Raw genomic sequence first — 15,213 nt, forward strand, 5'->3', positions numbered from 1 at the left:
CAAGAAAATCGGTTCAGCCGTTTGAAAGTTATCAGCTCTTTTCTAGTTACTGTAACCTTCACTTGTCGGGGGTGTTATAAATTTTTAATTTACACTTGTTGAAACTGAAGTAACGAAATACTGCCGAGCGCTTTCTTTCATGAGTCATGACTGGGCTAAAAAAAATAGTTATTTATTCAACAAGATAGCAAAATTCATTTTTGTTGCGAGTGCCTAGTTTGAACCCTGAGCGGGCGAAGGATTCTATAATAAGTTAGAATTCTGAGTGTAGCGAGGGGTTCAAAGGCACAAGAAACAAAAAATTTGCTATCGTGTGATACATACAACTTTTCATCTCGATAGCGAAAACACAAGATCTAAGAAAATAATTATTTATTGAAACACTAAGATATTTTTATATTCATATATATTACATGTTTATATGATAAAAACAGTTTCTGAATAGGTCTTCACGCTTTTAGCAAATTTCCAATCGTTAAATAATTCAAAAGCTTTCAAGTATTTTTCACGCGACTTTTCCGGAACAAAGTTTAATTCAGCGTTAGAAACTGATTCTTTTAATAACTGATGGTTTTAAATTATCACTAGAATCACTCATTTTGTTATTTTTAAAACTTTTATAACAATTATCTACAAAGAAATTAGATAGGTATGTTTTTATTAAAATTTAAGATCACATAGACAATTTTTGTTTTGTTTTTCCGCCATGTTTTATTCCTTTTTAATCTGCGTTCGGAATTGTGTCAATCATAAAATAAAATATATTAATAAATTAATAATTATTTTCTTTTATGTTTTATGTTGTGTTACAGAATTATAAAGTCTAAAACACATTTTAACAAAACGTAAATATTTCAAATAATAAAATAGAGAGTTAAAAAAATTGTCGAAATAAAATGTATGGGGTATGTAATATTATTTACAACATTTCCGAACGTTTCTTGTGACGATGAATTGAAGAAATGCCGATCCAAACATTCTAAATTCAAAACACTTTTTCTCACTCCAGTGAGCAAAAACGAGTTTTGCTCACTGGTTTTGGGCAGCAAAGGCGCCCTGTTTGAACTAGAGAGGTGAAAATAAATCAAATTACCTAATCCTTAGGGACAGTGCGACAAGAAAATTTTGGCACGTGATCAAAATCTAAACTAACGCCGGCATACGTAACGTGTTTTTCCTCGTCCCGGACGGGAAGAAAGGGTTTCTCAAACTACTATTGGATAACTAGAAAACGGACGGGGCGGGACGTTCCAATTGTCCAATAGTAGTTCAAGAAATCCTCCCGTCCCGTCCGGGACGTGAAAAAAGAGTGACCTTTAGTTTAATATTTTTATCACCAATGCAATGACGTCACAACATGAATGGCGCTCGCAAATTCTCTTACATAAACGTCGTAACACGCGACGTGCTCAATATGGCGGTGAATGGCCGAGATTCACTTGCCGATCGGTTTCACTGCGCTTTTACTGTGAATCGAATCATTTTATACCATACGATATCGGTACGACATCAATACGACATCGGTTCCTGTAAAGCAGTCCGGTCTGTAAAAATTGTAACGATTTCCATTTTGTGAATTAAATATAAGTTATTCTCGTAATGTTACCTAGTGTTTCTATAAATAAATAATGTTTATTATTTATAGAAACACTATCCTTACTTAGTAGTTTTCCATGTCAAGGCCGGCCTTGCTAAACATTCTCCATTCATAATTTAATTCTTCTTTCATTCTTCATAATTAAAAAAAAAGGTAATTACCGCCACCCATGAACATTTACAGCACTATCTAGGACTCGCCAATGTGTTGCCGGCCTTTCAGGAATTTGTTGGGCCGCTTGAATATCGCTGTTGTAATCTAGACAGATTATTACCATTTATCGTATCGTCTTCGCAGATAATAAAAAGCCTCATGATGTCTGCATATTTAGTCCACTAATCTTCAATGATCTATCATCAAGCACGCGATATTTACGCGCAGTTTATTTACATTTTCTCATACTTACGGCAATGATATATAGGTATCTTATGAGTTACGATTATGCGCGAATGATAATCATAAAGGTGCCCACGCACTCGAACTGAACTGCAGCTGAACTGCGCGTCGCGTCAGCGCCCCGCACTGTATTCTATCTGATAAAATATCGTGCGGGGCGCTGACGCGACGCGCAGTTCAGCTGCAGTTCAGTTCAAGTGCGTGGGCACCTTAAACTACGTTTTCCTATCATATTGATTAATCTTGTAAAAGCAATTGTCACGGTATTTGGTCATTGATCTTTACACACTGCATTATTATCTACTAGCTGATGCCCGCGACTTCATCCGCGTGGATTTAGTTAGGTGTTTTAAAAATCCCGTAGGAACTCTTGGATTTTTCGGGATAAAAAGTTGTCTGTGTCAGTTTCTGGGATGCAAGCTACCTCTGTACCAAATTTCATATAAATCGGTTAAACGGATGGGCCTTTAAGAATCCCGTGGGAACTCTGTGATTTTTCGGGATAAAAAGCAGCCTATGTCCTTCCTCGAGATGTAAGCTAACTTGGTACCTTTCATCAAAATCGGTTAAACTCTTGGGCCCTCAAATACTAGCAGACAGACAGACACACTTTCGCATTTATAATATTAGTATGGATGGATATTGTGTGTAATTGGCTATAGGCTCTAGTTTGCGATCATACTTGGTAGTAAGTGATTACACCTGTTTAAAGTTGAGACACATTAGCTTGGAAGTTTCAAAGGGGTACCGAGTAGTTTTACTTAATCGTACCCTCCAAGTTTTGACCTGTACCTCTCAGGACCTTTTATGTTTTACCAACTTTGCGTTGGTATTCCAAACTTTGAATTGAAAATTTGAAAAACAAAAAAAGCGAGTTTCAGCCTCCAAAATAAAAATAAAAATAAAAAGCATTTATTCAAAATAGGTAATTTTTTTAGATTTGAAAGATGATATTAATAGTGGTGATAATTAATTATGTAAACTTAAAACTAAAGCTACGAGGGTTCCAAACGCGCCCAAGTCTGAGAAGAGCCCACAACAATCTCAGCCGCGTATTCTTTTTTTTATTATCACCACTTTACTAAATCTCTTATACTCATTAGAACCATCAAAGCTGTTTGGCAACTCATTCCCAAGCTTTCGTATCTATACTAATAAATAAAATTGGAGTGTCTGTCTGTAATTTCGAAATAACCACCGCATATTAAGGTCATATGGTTATTTGAACGATACTATAACTGAATCACATGTTTTTAAAATTTTTGTCTGTCTGTCTGTCTGTTTGAAAAGGCTAATCTTCGGAACGGCTGAACCGATTTTGACGGGATTTTCACAGACAAGTAGAGGATTGACCAGGGAGTAACTATAGGCTACTTTTTTAACCGACTTTCAAAAAAGGAGTTGTGTTTTTCTACCTATGTACATCAAAATCTCCGAGATTTCTGAACCGATTTGCGTCATTTCTTTTTTAATCGATAGAGGAACTTTGCGACATTGTTTCATAAAAAAATTGGATTCCAACTCCTCAATCCTGATGCTGCAGGGGATCTGACCAATCCACGCGGGCGAAGCTGCGGGCATCAGCTAGTCATTTAAATAATCCTTTACAATGTAATAGGATGTTATGAAAACTTTGAACTTATTGAGAGACATCTCCAATATGTCTTCTGGAAGCTTATTATAAAAACGTACATATACATATACTTATAATCAAAATAAATAATAAGTTTTTTGTTTCCAGTGATACCCCAATCCTGTCGCTACCGGGGTGCCCGTTTCTCATGCGGCCTCAGCATATCCTGCGTCCTCAACGGAGGTAAACCCATGGACCTCTGCTCTGGCGGCATGATCTGGGCTTGTTGTATCGTCAAGGAGACCACCGAACGCCCTACGGAGATCGCGCCTGTCGTTCACAATGCTAGTAAGTTTTTAAAACTATTTTTTTACTTTTAAAGTATTATATTATTTTCACACATATTCACAAATACTATAAATACTTAAATATAAAAATTACAAAGCAAAAATGTCATCCAAACCACTACAACGAAGCAGGGTGCCCAGAACGCTGGCTGCGTTACCTCGTTGAATGGCCAGACTAATATGCTGACCAAGGTAACTGCCTGTCTAATAAACTGTCTATCGTAAAAGTCTAAAACCCGTATTTTTGATGCTAGTCTTTAGTAGTTAGCTTTGCGGAATTGCTCGAATTCTGAGCCTGACTTCTCAATAGAATTAACGTGTGTGTAATCAATAAATAACTACATAATTATATGTTTACTAATCATGTTATTAACCATTCATTAATAAACAGCAGTTTGCGCATCAATGTTATAATGTAAAGAAATATGTAATTAGTTTACACCACAGAATACCACCAAGTTAATAGAAATGGTATGTGCTGTTTTTTAATATCGGGGCAGTGTGCAACCGAACTTTAGCCGCTCATACAATGCGGCTAATACGTGAGCCTTTTGTTTTGTATCTGCACTAAAATTTAGTCTTTAGTAAATTAAAATTCATGTTTGTCCCTTTTTGGCAATATTAAAAAAAGAAAAATGCAATTACTCTAAATTTAGTTTAGAGAAAATAATGGGAACTGACGCCAATTGTGTACAAAATAATTAGCCACATTATACAATAACTGAAAATTTTGAAAACCCCCGACACAAAAACCTCTATAAGAAAACTAGAAAAGAGCTGATAACTTTCAAACGGCTGAACCGATTTTCCTTGATTATAGCTAAGAACACTCTCGATTAAGCCACCTTTCAAACAAAAAAAAAAACTAAATTAAAATCGGTCCATTCGTTTAGGAGCTACAATGCCATAGACAGATACACACGTCAAACTTATAACACCTCCCATTTTGGGTCGGGGGTTAAAAGTCCTAAAAGTGCAAAGCAAACGGAAATGAAACCGTCATTCTTCGACGTCTATTTAATGATTTTTACCATTGATTTATAAGAGAGATTTTTACATACCTACCTATTTTTTACAATGACCTGCACTGATGTTTTATTTTATTAGTCATTTGTGTGACGAAAACTGTACACTTCCACAAGGTCCTTTGCCACTTCTATACCAAAATTTTGTGGATTAGGTACACTTTTGTAATAGTAAAATACACAGTCCAGGTTAATAGTCCAAAGACTCCAAAGAGTAACATTTTTAAGCAACATTTAAGTAGATATTTCATACAATACATCATTTAAATTAAACACAAATCATCAAAATATCGTCACAAAAATTACCAAAGAATCCCCAAGAAATCATTTCTGTGACCAAAAGGCGAAATATTTCAAAATTTGACCCAAATTATTATATTATATACGAAACAAAGGCTTGCAATGTTTATTCATAAGACATTGGATTACGAAACGGAGTTATGTGTGAATACAATAGACTCTCTCTCACATTCTTGTATGGTACAAGTTACAAGCGTTATTTGACGATTCAAACGCACTTGTAAAAGTTTACTTGAACAAAAATATACTCTATTCTATTCTATCCTATTAAAAATCCATACTTTAATATTATAAATGCGAAAGTGTGTCTGTCTGTCTGCTACGTTTTCACGGCCCAACCGCTGAACCGACTTTAATGAAATTTGGTACAGACTTGGGATACATGCCGGGGAAGGGCATAGGCTACTTTTTATCCCGGAAAATCAAAGAGTTCCTATGGGATTTTAAAAAAATTGGTAGTCTGTAAAGTCGGTTTACTGACGATAGTTGAACGTGACAACAAAGGCCGATTGTGCTTCTTTGTCGCTCGTTCCGCGCTCTCGCTTGCACTTCAAGCCTTACATGGAACGCCTCAGAGCGAGGTAACGCCGCATGAGTCATGTTTTTTCGTGCGTGCAGCCGGCTCTATCGAATTATAAGACGTTGTCACGTCAAAAACCGAAATCCACGCGGACAAAGCCGCGGCCATCCTCTAGTTCAAAAATATTTAATTAATGTTGGCCAACTCATGGCTCTTATTAAGTTTTGACTCAAGACTCTACCAATGGTTTTTAAAGCAGGTTTTATTAACTGACGTTGAAATCTATAGAGTGCACTTTGACTTTGCTTAGACTTAAGTTTCAGTTAAAATGAGACAGATAGGTACGGGGAAAAAAATAACACAACAAGTAAGGTTCGCTATAGGCAACGCAGGGAAAATTTAACCTGTCATTTTTTTTACTTATTTATCTAGAGTTCTATCAAAAAAGTATAAAATTACGATAAATTCTATTTTTTTTATTTTATCCAAATACAGGTTAGCCCTTGCAATTTCACCTGGTGGTAAGTGGTGATGCAGTCTAAGATGGAAGAATTTATCACACCCATACTCCTTTGGTCTTTATATGGCATCGTACCGGAATGGTAAATCGCTTGGCGGCACGGTTGTAACTAGCCACGGCCGAAGCCTCCCGCCAGCCAAACGTTTACGTTTACGTATAAAGAGATTATTGATAAAAATTATACGTATCTACACGTTATAATTCACAACTTGTACCACCAATCCATCAAGTTAACGCGCCAATTATTCGAACTCCGCTACAAATTAATGAATCACTTAACTCCGGAACTGTATAGGTAATTTATATTCGCCCAATTTTCTTCTGCATCCTATTTCGTAATGTGCAATTATAATTTTGCACTTTCACGCAAAAAGCAATTGTTTCATTATGCAACGCGGATTCGGATAGGCGACCCGGTTTTTGCAAGTTATGCAATTAATGAGAACCGGGTCTTTGCAAAAATGAGAGCGAATGATCTTATTGAGAATTGAATTTGCATTTTTTTGAGATAACTTTTATACATAGCTTCGTTTAGCGAACGCGGATTTTGCTACGGAATACGTTTTAGTAAAAGTAAAGTCTCTCTGTTTTCCAAATGCATCATCAATACAAATCCATATACATATTACTTATAGAAATAAACCTTTTTTCTTTCATTCTTTCTATAATACAGGGTGTTTGGTAATTAGTATATAATGACGACACGTACCCATGCTACTTTGATCTGATAAACAGAATGCTGAAGTATAATGACGAAATTAAAAAAAAAAAATTATGTCAAAGTTTTCATGACCCTAACGTGCCCTAACTCACTGAGATCGTTGGCCATCTTTAGATAGGCCCAGGCCAACGATCTCAGTGAATTAGGGCACATTAGGGCCATGAAAACTTGGTCATAAAAAAAAATTAAAATTTTTATTTCGTCGTTTTACTTCAGCATTGTATTTATCAGATCAAAGTAGCATGGGTACGTGTCGTCATTATATACTAATTACTAGACTTGCAACGAATAGTATATTCGGCAGTATACCGAATACCGAATATTCGGCGAGGCCCCTGACCGAATAGCCGAATATTAGGCAAAAGTATTCGGCTGGATTTTTTTATTAAATTGGATTAAATTATGTACCTGTTTTATGTACCAATGACTACTTAATAAATGATTATAAAAGAAATGAGAACCTTACCCTTCTAAATTTTGATTACCACAATAATTCAAATACATAGAATCCTCCATTTTTCCAATTCAGAAGATGATTATGTACCTGTGTTATGCACCAATGACTACTTAAATGATTATAACAGAAATGAATATATACGTAATCAATCGATTTTAATTTTTCATTTTACCAATTATTTCTCTATGAAAAAATATATTATTTAAGTATTCGGTATTCGGCTGAATAATATGTAGATATTCGGTATTCGGCGGAATATAATAAAAGCAGCCGAATAGGCCGAATACCGAATAGTAACCGAATATTCGTTGCAATAATTACCAAACACCCTGTATAGACAAGGAATTTTCCGGAAGTTCTCACGGGGTAGGGGTTAAACGGAATATTTATTTTCGCTGAGAGACGTGAATGAATATACCTACTTTTATTGTACACCACAAAAATTAGAACTGAGAAAACCCGTAAAACAAAACAAATATGTAAAAGACTTAAGAGGGGTCTCCCCGTCACTCGCTTCATGCAATCGTAGTTCCAATTTCATTTGAATATTAAGCAACCAAAGTCCATGAAATTTTGCAGACATATTCTAGAAACCATAATCTGTGCCTGTGGTGTTTTAGATTTTTCTAAAAATATGTAGTTTTAAAATTACAGGGGCTCATAGATTTGTATGTGAATTTTTAAGACCGCGTAACTTTGAAACCGAATATTTTAACAGAAATCGGGAAAATCACAGACATAGATATTAGTTTCTAGAATATGTCTGCAAAATTTCATGGACTTTGGTTGCTTAATATTCAAATGAAATCGGAACTACGTTTGTATGAAGCGAGTGACGGAGAGACCCCTCTTAAGCTATTTGTAAGTTTATGCTTAACTCGCTCGATTAGTAACAAAACAAGATAGCAAATTAACAACGAGAAAGCGATTAAGTACAAAATTACCTAATGGCAAAGTTAAATCTCGATTTAAGAGAAACCAGTGAAAGTATGGAGAGTACGCCTAGTGGAGCGGCAACACAATGGTTAAACGACATGAAAAAAACCTTAATTATACATCCGGGGACCCATCCGAGACATGGAAAGTTCATATAATACATGTAATTATTTAAACGATTGCAGCTTAGGTAAATCCATATCCATACTAATCCATACTATAATATTATAAGTGCGAAAGTGTGTCTGTCTGTGTGTTGCGTTAATAAAAGACATGTAGAATGACAACTGACATTTATTGCTAAATACACAGAACATCTCCCCCATAAATAAACGAAATATTATAAGGATTATTTCCCCCACAAAAGAAAAAAATACAAATTAAAACATACAAATAAAAACACTTAAAGACTAAAAAAATAATAAGACACAATATTTCTGTCTGTCGGTCTGTCTGCTACATTTTCACGGTTCAACAGTTTAACCGATTCTAACAAAATTTGGTACAGAGTTAGCTTATATCCCAGGGATGGACATAGGCAACTTTTTATCCCGGAAAATCAAAGAGTTCCCACGGGATTCTTAAAGATCCGCTTATCCGATTTGTATGAAATATGGAACCGAGGTGGTTTGCGTCCCTGTAATTGACATAGGCAATTTTTTATCCCGGAAAATTAAACAGTTTCTGGGATCTTTGAAAACTTAAATGAACTTTGAATAGTAAATTTTTTTTTTCAATAAATTTACTTGTAAATTGTAGAAAAACGTAGAAGTCTATGGACTGAAAATGGCTCACACTTTCAGGTTTTTTTTTATTTGAATAAATTGGCTTGAATTTTTAACCTGTTGGCTGTCCTAAATAAGTTTAAAAATATAATCTAGTATTATGTTAATTGTAAAATCATTTTAATGTTGCAATTAATTTTTCTATTTTATTTACCTAATAATAATTTTACTAAGCTGTCTAACCTACAAGTTGTGTAAGGAAATAAATGCACAATCATGCCTAACATTACATTCTTGTATAACTCGAAAAAAAACGGATCTTACAATTGAAAGTTACCGTTCAATTATTATCTGATAACATAACAGTTTGCATAATAAGGTTATGAATAGCCAGTAATTACATTATATAAAAATCATTGACATGAAATATTGATGATGATACAACGATTATGATCATTCAATCATTTGCGCCTGTCATACCTACTTGTCTGATGATTTAATAATTGTAGCTATTCAATTTGAAAAAGTAGGAGTTTTGACGTAATAGACCTCCGGTCACTTTAGTGCCTTGTTTGCAAGTTTTTGAAGATACGAACTCGTATTCACTATCACACTTCACACTAATATTATAAAGGCGAAAGTTTGTGTGTATGTGTGTGTGTGTGTGTATGTTACTCCTTCCCGCAAAAACTACTGGACGGATTGGGCTGAAAGGAATGGAGATAGATAATATCCCGGATTAGCACATAGGCTACTTTTTATCCTGGAAAATCAAAGAGTTCCCACGGGATTTCGAAAAACCTAAATCCACGCGGGCGAAGTCGCGGGCATCGGCTAGTGAATGAATGAATTTAAAAAGGTATGATAAGAAGAGAGAAGAAGTCGTGATAGCCTAGTGGTTAAAACTTCCCCTATTCGGGAAGTCGGGGGTTCGATCCCGGGCACGCACATCTAAAATACCTGGGTTATGTGCATTTTAAACAATTGAATATCAATTGCTTTAACGGCGAAGGAAAACATTGTGAGGAAACACAATTGTGTAGTTTGTGCAATTGTGAACTAAGCCATCGATGTTGTATTGGCACACTTCTAAATATTTAGGTGTGTAACGTGAAGTCGCGTCATTTCACCGCTCTCGTTCTGACAGGTCTATGTCTGTCAACTACTGTCACTATGGCTAAGTGAACACTCAACGTACCAACGTAGTGATATTCTCTTTGCAACGTACATTGTTTTCTAATTTTTGGGTATCGGTCTCTCTGTGTGTCAGTGCGCTCTTTACAAAGGTGTTTAAAAAGCGCATTTGGAACCCTAGTACCTTTTAAGTTTACAAATCAACTTACAGGTGTGAATAATTAATTAACAAAACAGTAGGTATAATTGTTTTATCAATTCTATCATTTTATATTATCGCAAGCAGGTCATGTGAACTCTATACAAATTGTAATGTTATGTAAAAAGCACCCATATTAGCCAAGTTTATCTATATTTCTTAATTAAAAATGTAGTTAAGTAGATCAGAGTAGTTTAATTAATAACACGCAATATAAATATATCATCAAAGTAGAAAACAATATTATTATATAAATTATAACTTATAAGTTAACTCGGAGGCATAAAATAGCGGATTTATGAAATCAACCTTTAGAATAATTAAAAGTCGCCGATATCAAAAATATCAATAAAATATTAGATTGTCACTAATCGCATCGCACATCTCCAGCGGAGTCTTTTTTTGGTTACAACTCAAAAGTATACCAATTTCAAGCATATGTCAAAGCCCATAAAGCTGAGTTTCAGTTGTTATCAAAAAAGACTCGATTATACTCTTCTGTGTGCATCTGAAGTTACTTGTATAGGTATAAGACACTTAGTATAATACAGAATCTCACAACAGGTGATCTTATCGAACTGATCGGCTCACTGCCACACGAAACATTCGACTACCAAACAAACACACCGTACGACGACCCGATCATCATCTACACCGAGGCGAACCGCCCGAAACCGACCTACAACCGCCCGAAACCACCTACAAACCAGTTCAAACCGGATCAAACCGGTTCGAACTACCCGAAACCGGATTGGAGCACAAATTACAATCAGAACAACTTTTATCACGTCAAACCATCTTACCACGAGAGTACTACACATATGCCTGATGACTTTTACACGGATAATGTAGGGGTAAATAAACCGGAAGGGAATGATGATTATGTTCCTGTACACACGACCAGTCATAAGCCACAAAGGCCTAGTTTCCCGGGTGAGATGCATTTTGTAAATCGGGAACTACTTGTTTCTTTTCTAAAGCTGAGGACACTCAAGAACTAACTAAGCGAAATAATCATTTCGATACCTCAGTTCCAAAGTGTATTCTCAAAAACATTCTATTCAAAGACTACGATTGTATGGAGTAAGTGACGGAGAAAGGACTGTTAAGAGAATTTACCGTAGCACTTAGCACAGAATATTATTTGGTCTTGTTGTTAGCCAATGGTTAGTTTTGAGAGAACTAAGTATTGCTATAATTATTTGGAACAAAATTTTTTTTCTTTCTGGTAACGAAAGATGTTCCAATATGACCGACTCTTGTATAGAAATTTTTAATATTCCTTACATTAAATATCTAATTATCCATACTTAATATTATAAATGCGAAAGTGTGTCTGTCTGTCTGTCTGTCTGCTACGTTTTCACGGCTCAGCCACTGAACCGATTTTAATGAAAGGTACAGAGTGAGCTTACATCCCGGGGACGGACATAGGCTACTTTTTATCCCGGAAAAGCAAAGATTTCCCACGGGATTTTTAATTAAACTCGATCTAGTCAGAAATAAAAAAAATCATTAATTAACTCGCTGAATTTCAGACCCAATTACGCTTTGGAACTAAGGTATCGAATTATTTCAACAAGAGTACCTAACCTCTTGATTTAGAGGCAACTAATAATATCAAATTGAGATTTTAAAAATGATGAAGATGTAATGAAATCATTTTATATGATTTTTCCATTGTAATTTTTTTATTGTAAAATTTTTGATCTGTGTTCTGTTTAATTTTTACTATAAATTTAGGTATTTTCTTTTCTAAATTAGGATATTCTGTTCTTGAGTGTCCACTGTCCACTATACTATTATTTTGGTCCGTTTATCTTTCCTGCTTTTTAATACCGCACGGCGTTTTCATAATCATCATGCACCTCTCTGTTTGTTTGTATGTACACGCTTTTTGTTCCCACCAACTTGCACGGTAGTAGCGTGGTCGGTATGTCCAGCCGTGGGATTGAAAATACTGTTATTATAACTAAGTAGACGCTTTTGCGAACGGCTTTTCTTACGAGCGTGATTGAAGCTTTCGTATTTTAGACATTAGATTATTCGTAAAAAAGTAGTTTTAGTTATAATTTTAAGATCGATAGGTACAGCATAGTGCTATGAAATAGGTAAAAGAATAAAATAAAATAAAAATACACTCATACTCTACTCAATAAGCTCTAAACAATGATACCCCACATTCTAGGCAAAAAAATTTTTTTTTTTGCATTTTTCATGTATGAGAGCCCCCCTGAAAAATAATGTAATTGTAATTCTAATTCAATATTTGGTTTTGCGTCAACGTTTAACACCAATTACAAAAATTTCAGGTTTGTAACGCATATCGTCTACGAGCTAGAGACCTGACACGCGGACAGACAGACAGACAGCAGAGAGACAATAATAGATCTCCGTTTTTACCCTTTGGGTACAGAACCCTAAAAAAGGAAAATCATTCTATACAATTACTTTGGTATATCGTCGTCTTAGAGTGAAAACCTCGGGAATGCATTTTTGCTCAAATTTATTTTATTGCGTTTCTAGGAAGAAAACCTCGCAACGCACACTGACTAATTTGTTCATTCGATACTCGTAACGCCATCTATGACATTAAATGAGAAACTCGTAAATACTCGCTTCTAATTTTACAGCACGCAGTTTTTTCTTCCTCCTGAAAAGTTACTTCTTTTACACTTACGAGGTTTTCATTCTAAGCCGTCGATATGCTACCTTAGGTTGCTAGAAGTTATATTGTAAAACATATTTTTTTTTAGTAAGTAATTTGAACTTCAATGTTTCCAGGCTGTGGAGAACATTACACAAGATCAAACCGCATAGTTGGTGGTCATTCCACTGGATTTGGTTCCCATCCATGGCAGGCTGCGCTCATCAAATCAGGGTTCCTTAGCAAGAAATTAGCATGTGGAGGAGCGTTGATATCAGACAGATGGGTTGTCACTGCTGCGCATTGTGTTGCTACGTAAGTATCATCATTTCGTCACATTCCATACAAGTGTAAATTAAAAATTTATAACACCCCCGACAAGTGAAGGTCACAGTAGTAGGGTAATATTGTGTGTTCTAGCTCAAGTCTCTAGATGACGCGGCGCGCCAGCGCGCGCCGGATCTATAAGACTTAAGCTAGAACACACAATATTTTCACAATAGATATCAGTTACAAGAGAATGATCAGGTTATTGTTACTAACTCATGTAGAAAGATGATTCAATGGTTGATTTAGCACATTCTTAAGTGATGCAACTAGTTACGATACTGAGTTGGAATATTTTATAGAAATTCTATTCTTAAGCATCGATTAGATTATTTAGAATAATTTATATTTTGTACTGGAACCCTTAAGAACCTACCTAATGCAATTAATGTAGCACTCATCTCAAATTTATGTTAAGCGGAGGTTCAGTTTAAGATGGGAGCATGTTAAAACGGAACAGGTATGTCAGTTTATTAATATAAGTAATTAGTAACCACACTCCTTTATCGTAAAATAAAAATTCAATTGTTGCGGTATAAAGGTTCAAACACGATCGTTCAATTATTCAATCATTCATTTATTCATTTATTCAAGTATTCAACTCATGGTAAGTGGTGTGTCAGTTTAAGATGGAAGCATACTAAACCAGAACAGGTACGTTTGTCAGTTTATTAATATAAGTATAATTAATGACCACACTCCCTTACCGAACATTCAAGTGTTGCGGTATAAAGGTTCAAAGACAATCGATCAATCATTCAATCATTCATTCATTCATTTATTCGAGTATTCAACTCATGGTAAGTGGTGTGTCAGTTTAAGATGGAAGCATACTAAACCGGAACAGGTACGTTTGTCAGTTTATTAATATAAGTATAATTAGTAACCACACTCCCTTATCGAAAATTCAAGTGTTGCGGTATAAAGGTTCAAAGACGATCGTTCAATCATTCATTCATTCATTTATTCAAGTATTCAAAACATGGTAAGTGGCGTGTCAGTTTAGGATGGAAAGCATGCTATGCCGGAACAGGTAAGTATGTCGGTATATAAGTATCAATAATAATTACTAACCACACTCTTATAATAGAAGGTTAAAATTCAAGTGTTGTAGTATTAAGGTTCATCCAATTCATTCATTCATTCTAGTGTTATGGTATCCCACTAAAGCAAGTGTCCGAGTCAGAGGTGCATGCCCGGGATCGAACCCCTGCCCGACTTATAACCGGAGGCAGCGGACGTCTTAATCACTATGCTATCATGACTCATAGAGTAGATCGAGTTCGGTTGATAGACCTACTATTCCATAAAATACTTACATTAACACCTTTCTACCTAACTATTTTTGCCGATAAAATCATATTTCATATAAGTAAGTATAAGTACTTTTTATTCTCTAAATGGGCGATAATTTTTATAAAATTATTATTAATCGATCCGCTTTTGGTAAGTAACTAATGAAATATTATATTGTATTTTGGCATTACACTATTTCAACTGCTGTAAACATTACCTACATAGTGCATAATATGCATACTTATCTAATGTAGAAATACAGAACAGACGCCATGAGTGTTAAAAAATAATATCAAAGTAGGTATAGTCGGGATACATCATGTGTTAACTAAAAGTGATTCTTTTTCGGTGTCTAATGACTCGTATTGCAGGATTGCATATTTGCAGTTTGCTTCCTAATAGGGAATCCTAAACATGCATGCGGCATCTTATGTATGTGTGTAATAATGAGATCTTTGAATGTCATTCTAATTACTTTTATGTTTAAGAGTCA

At 35.1% G+C, this 15,213-nt stretch overlaps 1 protein-coding gene across 2 annotated transcripts in view; it reads left to right on the top strand.

Moving 5' to 3' along the window:
* Positions 1-15,213, top strand: part of LOC123879033 (serine proteinase stubble-like) — a 40,669-nt gene that overhangs the window by 5,293 nt on the left and 20,163 nt on the right. Inside the window, exons 2-4 of one of the 2 annotated variants that reach the window (XM_045926534.1) lie at positions 3,735-3,914; positions 11,015-11,383; positions 13,235-13,412. In XM_045926534.1, coding sequence (XP_045782490.1) covers positions 3,735-3,914; positions 11,015-11,383; positions 13,235-13,412 — 727 coding nt within the window. The remainder of the gene's footprint in view (positions 1-3,734; positions 3,915-11,014; positions 11,384-13,234; positions 13,413-15,213) is intronic. The other variant, XM_045926535.1, reaches the window with a different exon arrangement.

This window comes from Maniola jurtina, chromosome 27, assembly GCF_905333055.1.
Source record: "Maniola jurtina chromosome 27, ilManJurt1.1, whole genome shotgun sequence".
Classification (NCBI taxonomy): domain Eukaryota; kingdom Metazoa; phylum Arthropoda; class Insecta; order Lepidoptera; family Nymphalidae; genus Maniola; species Maniola jurtina.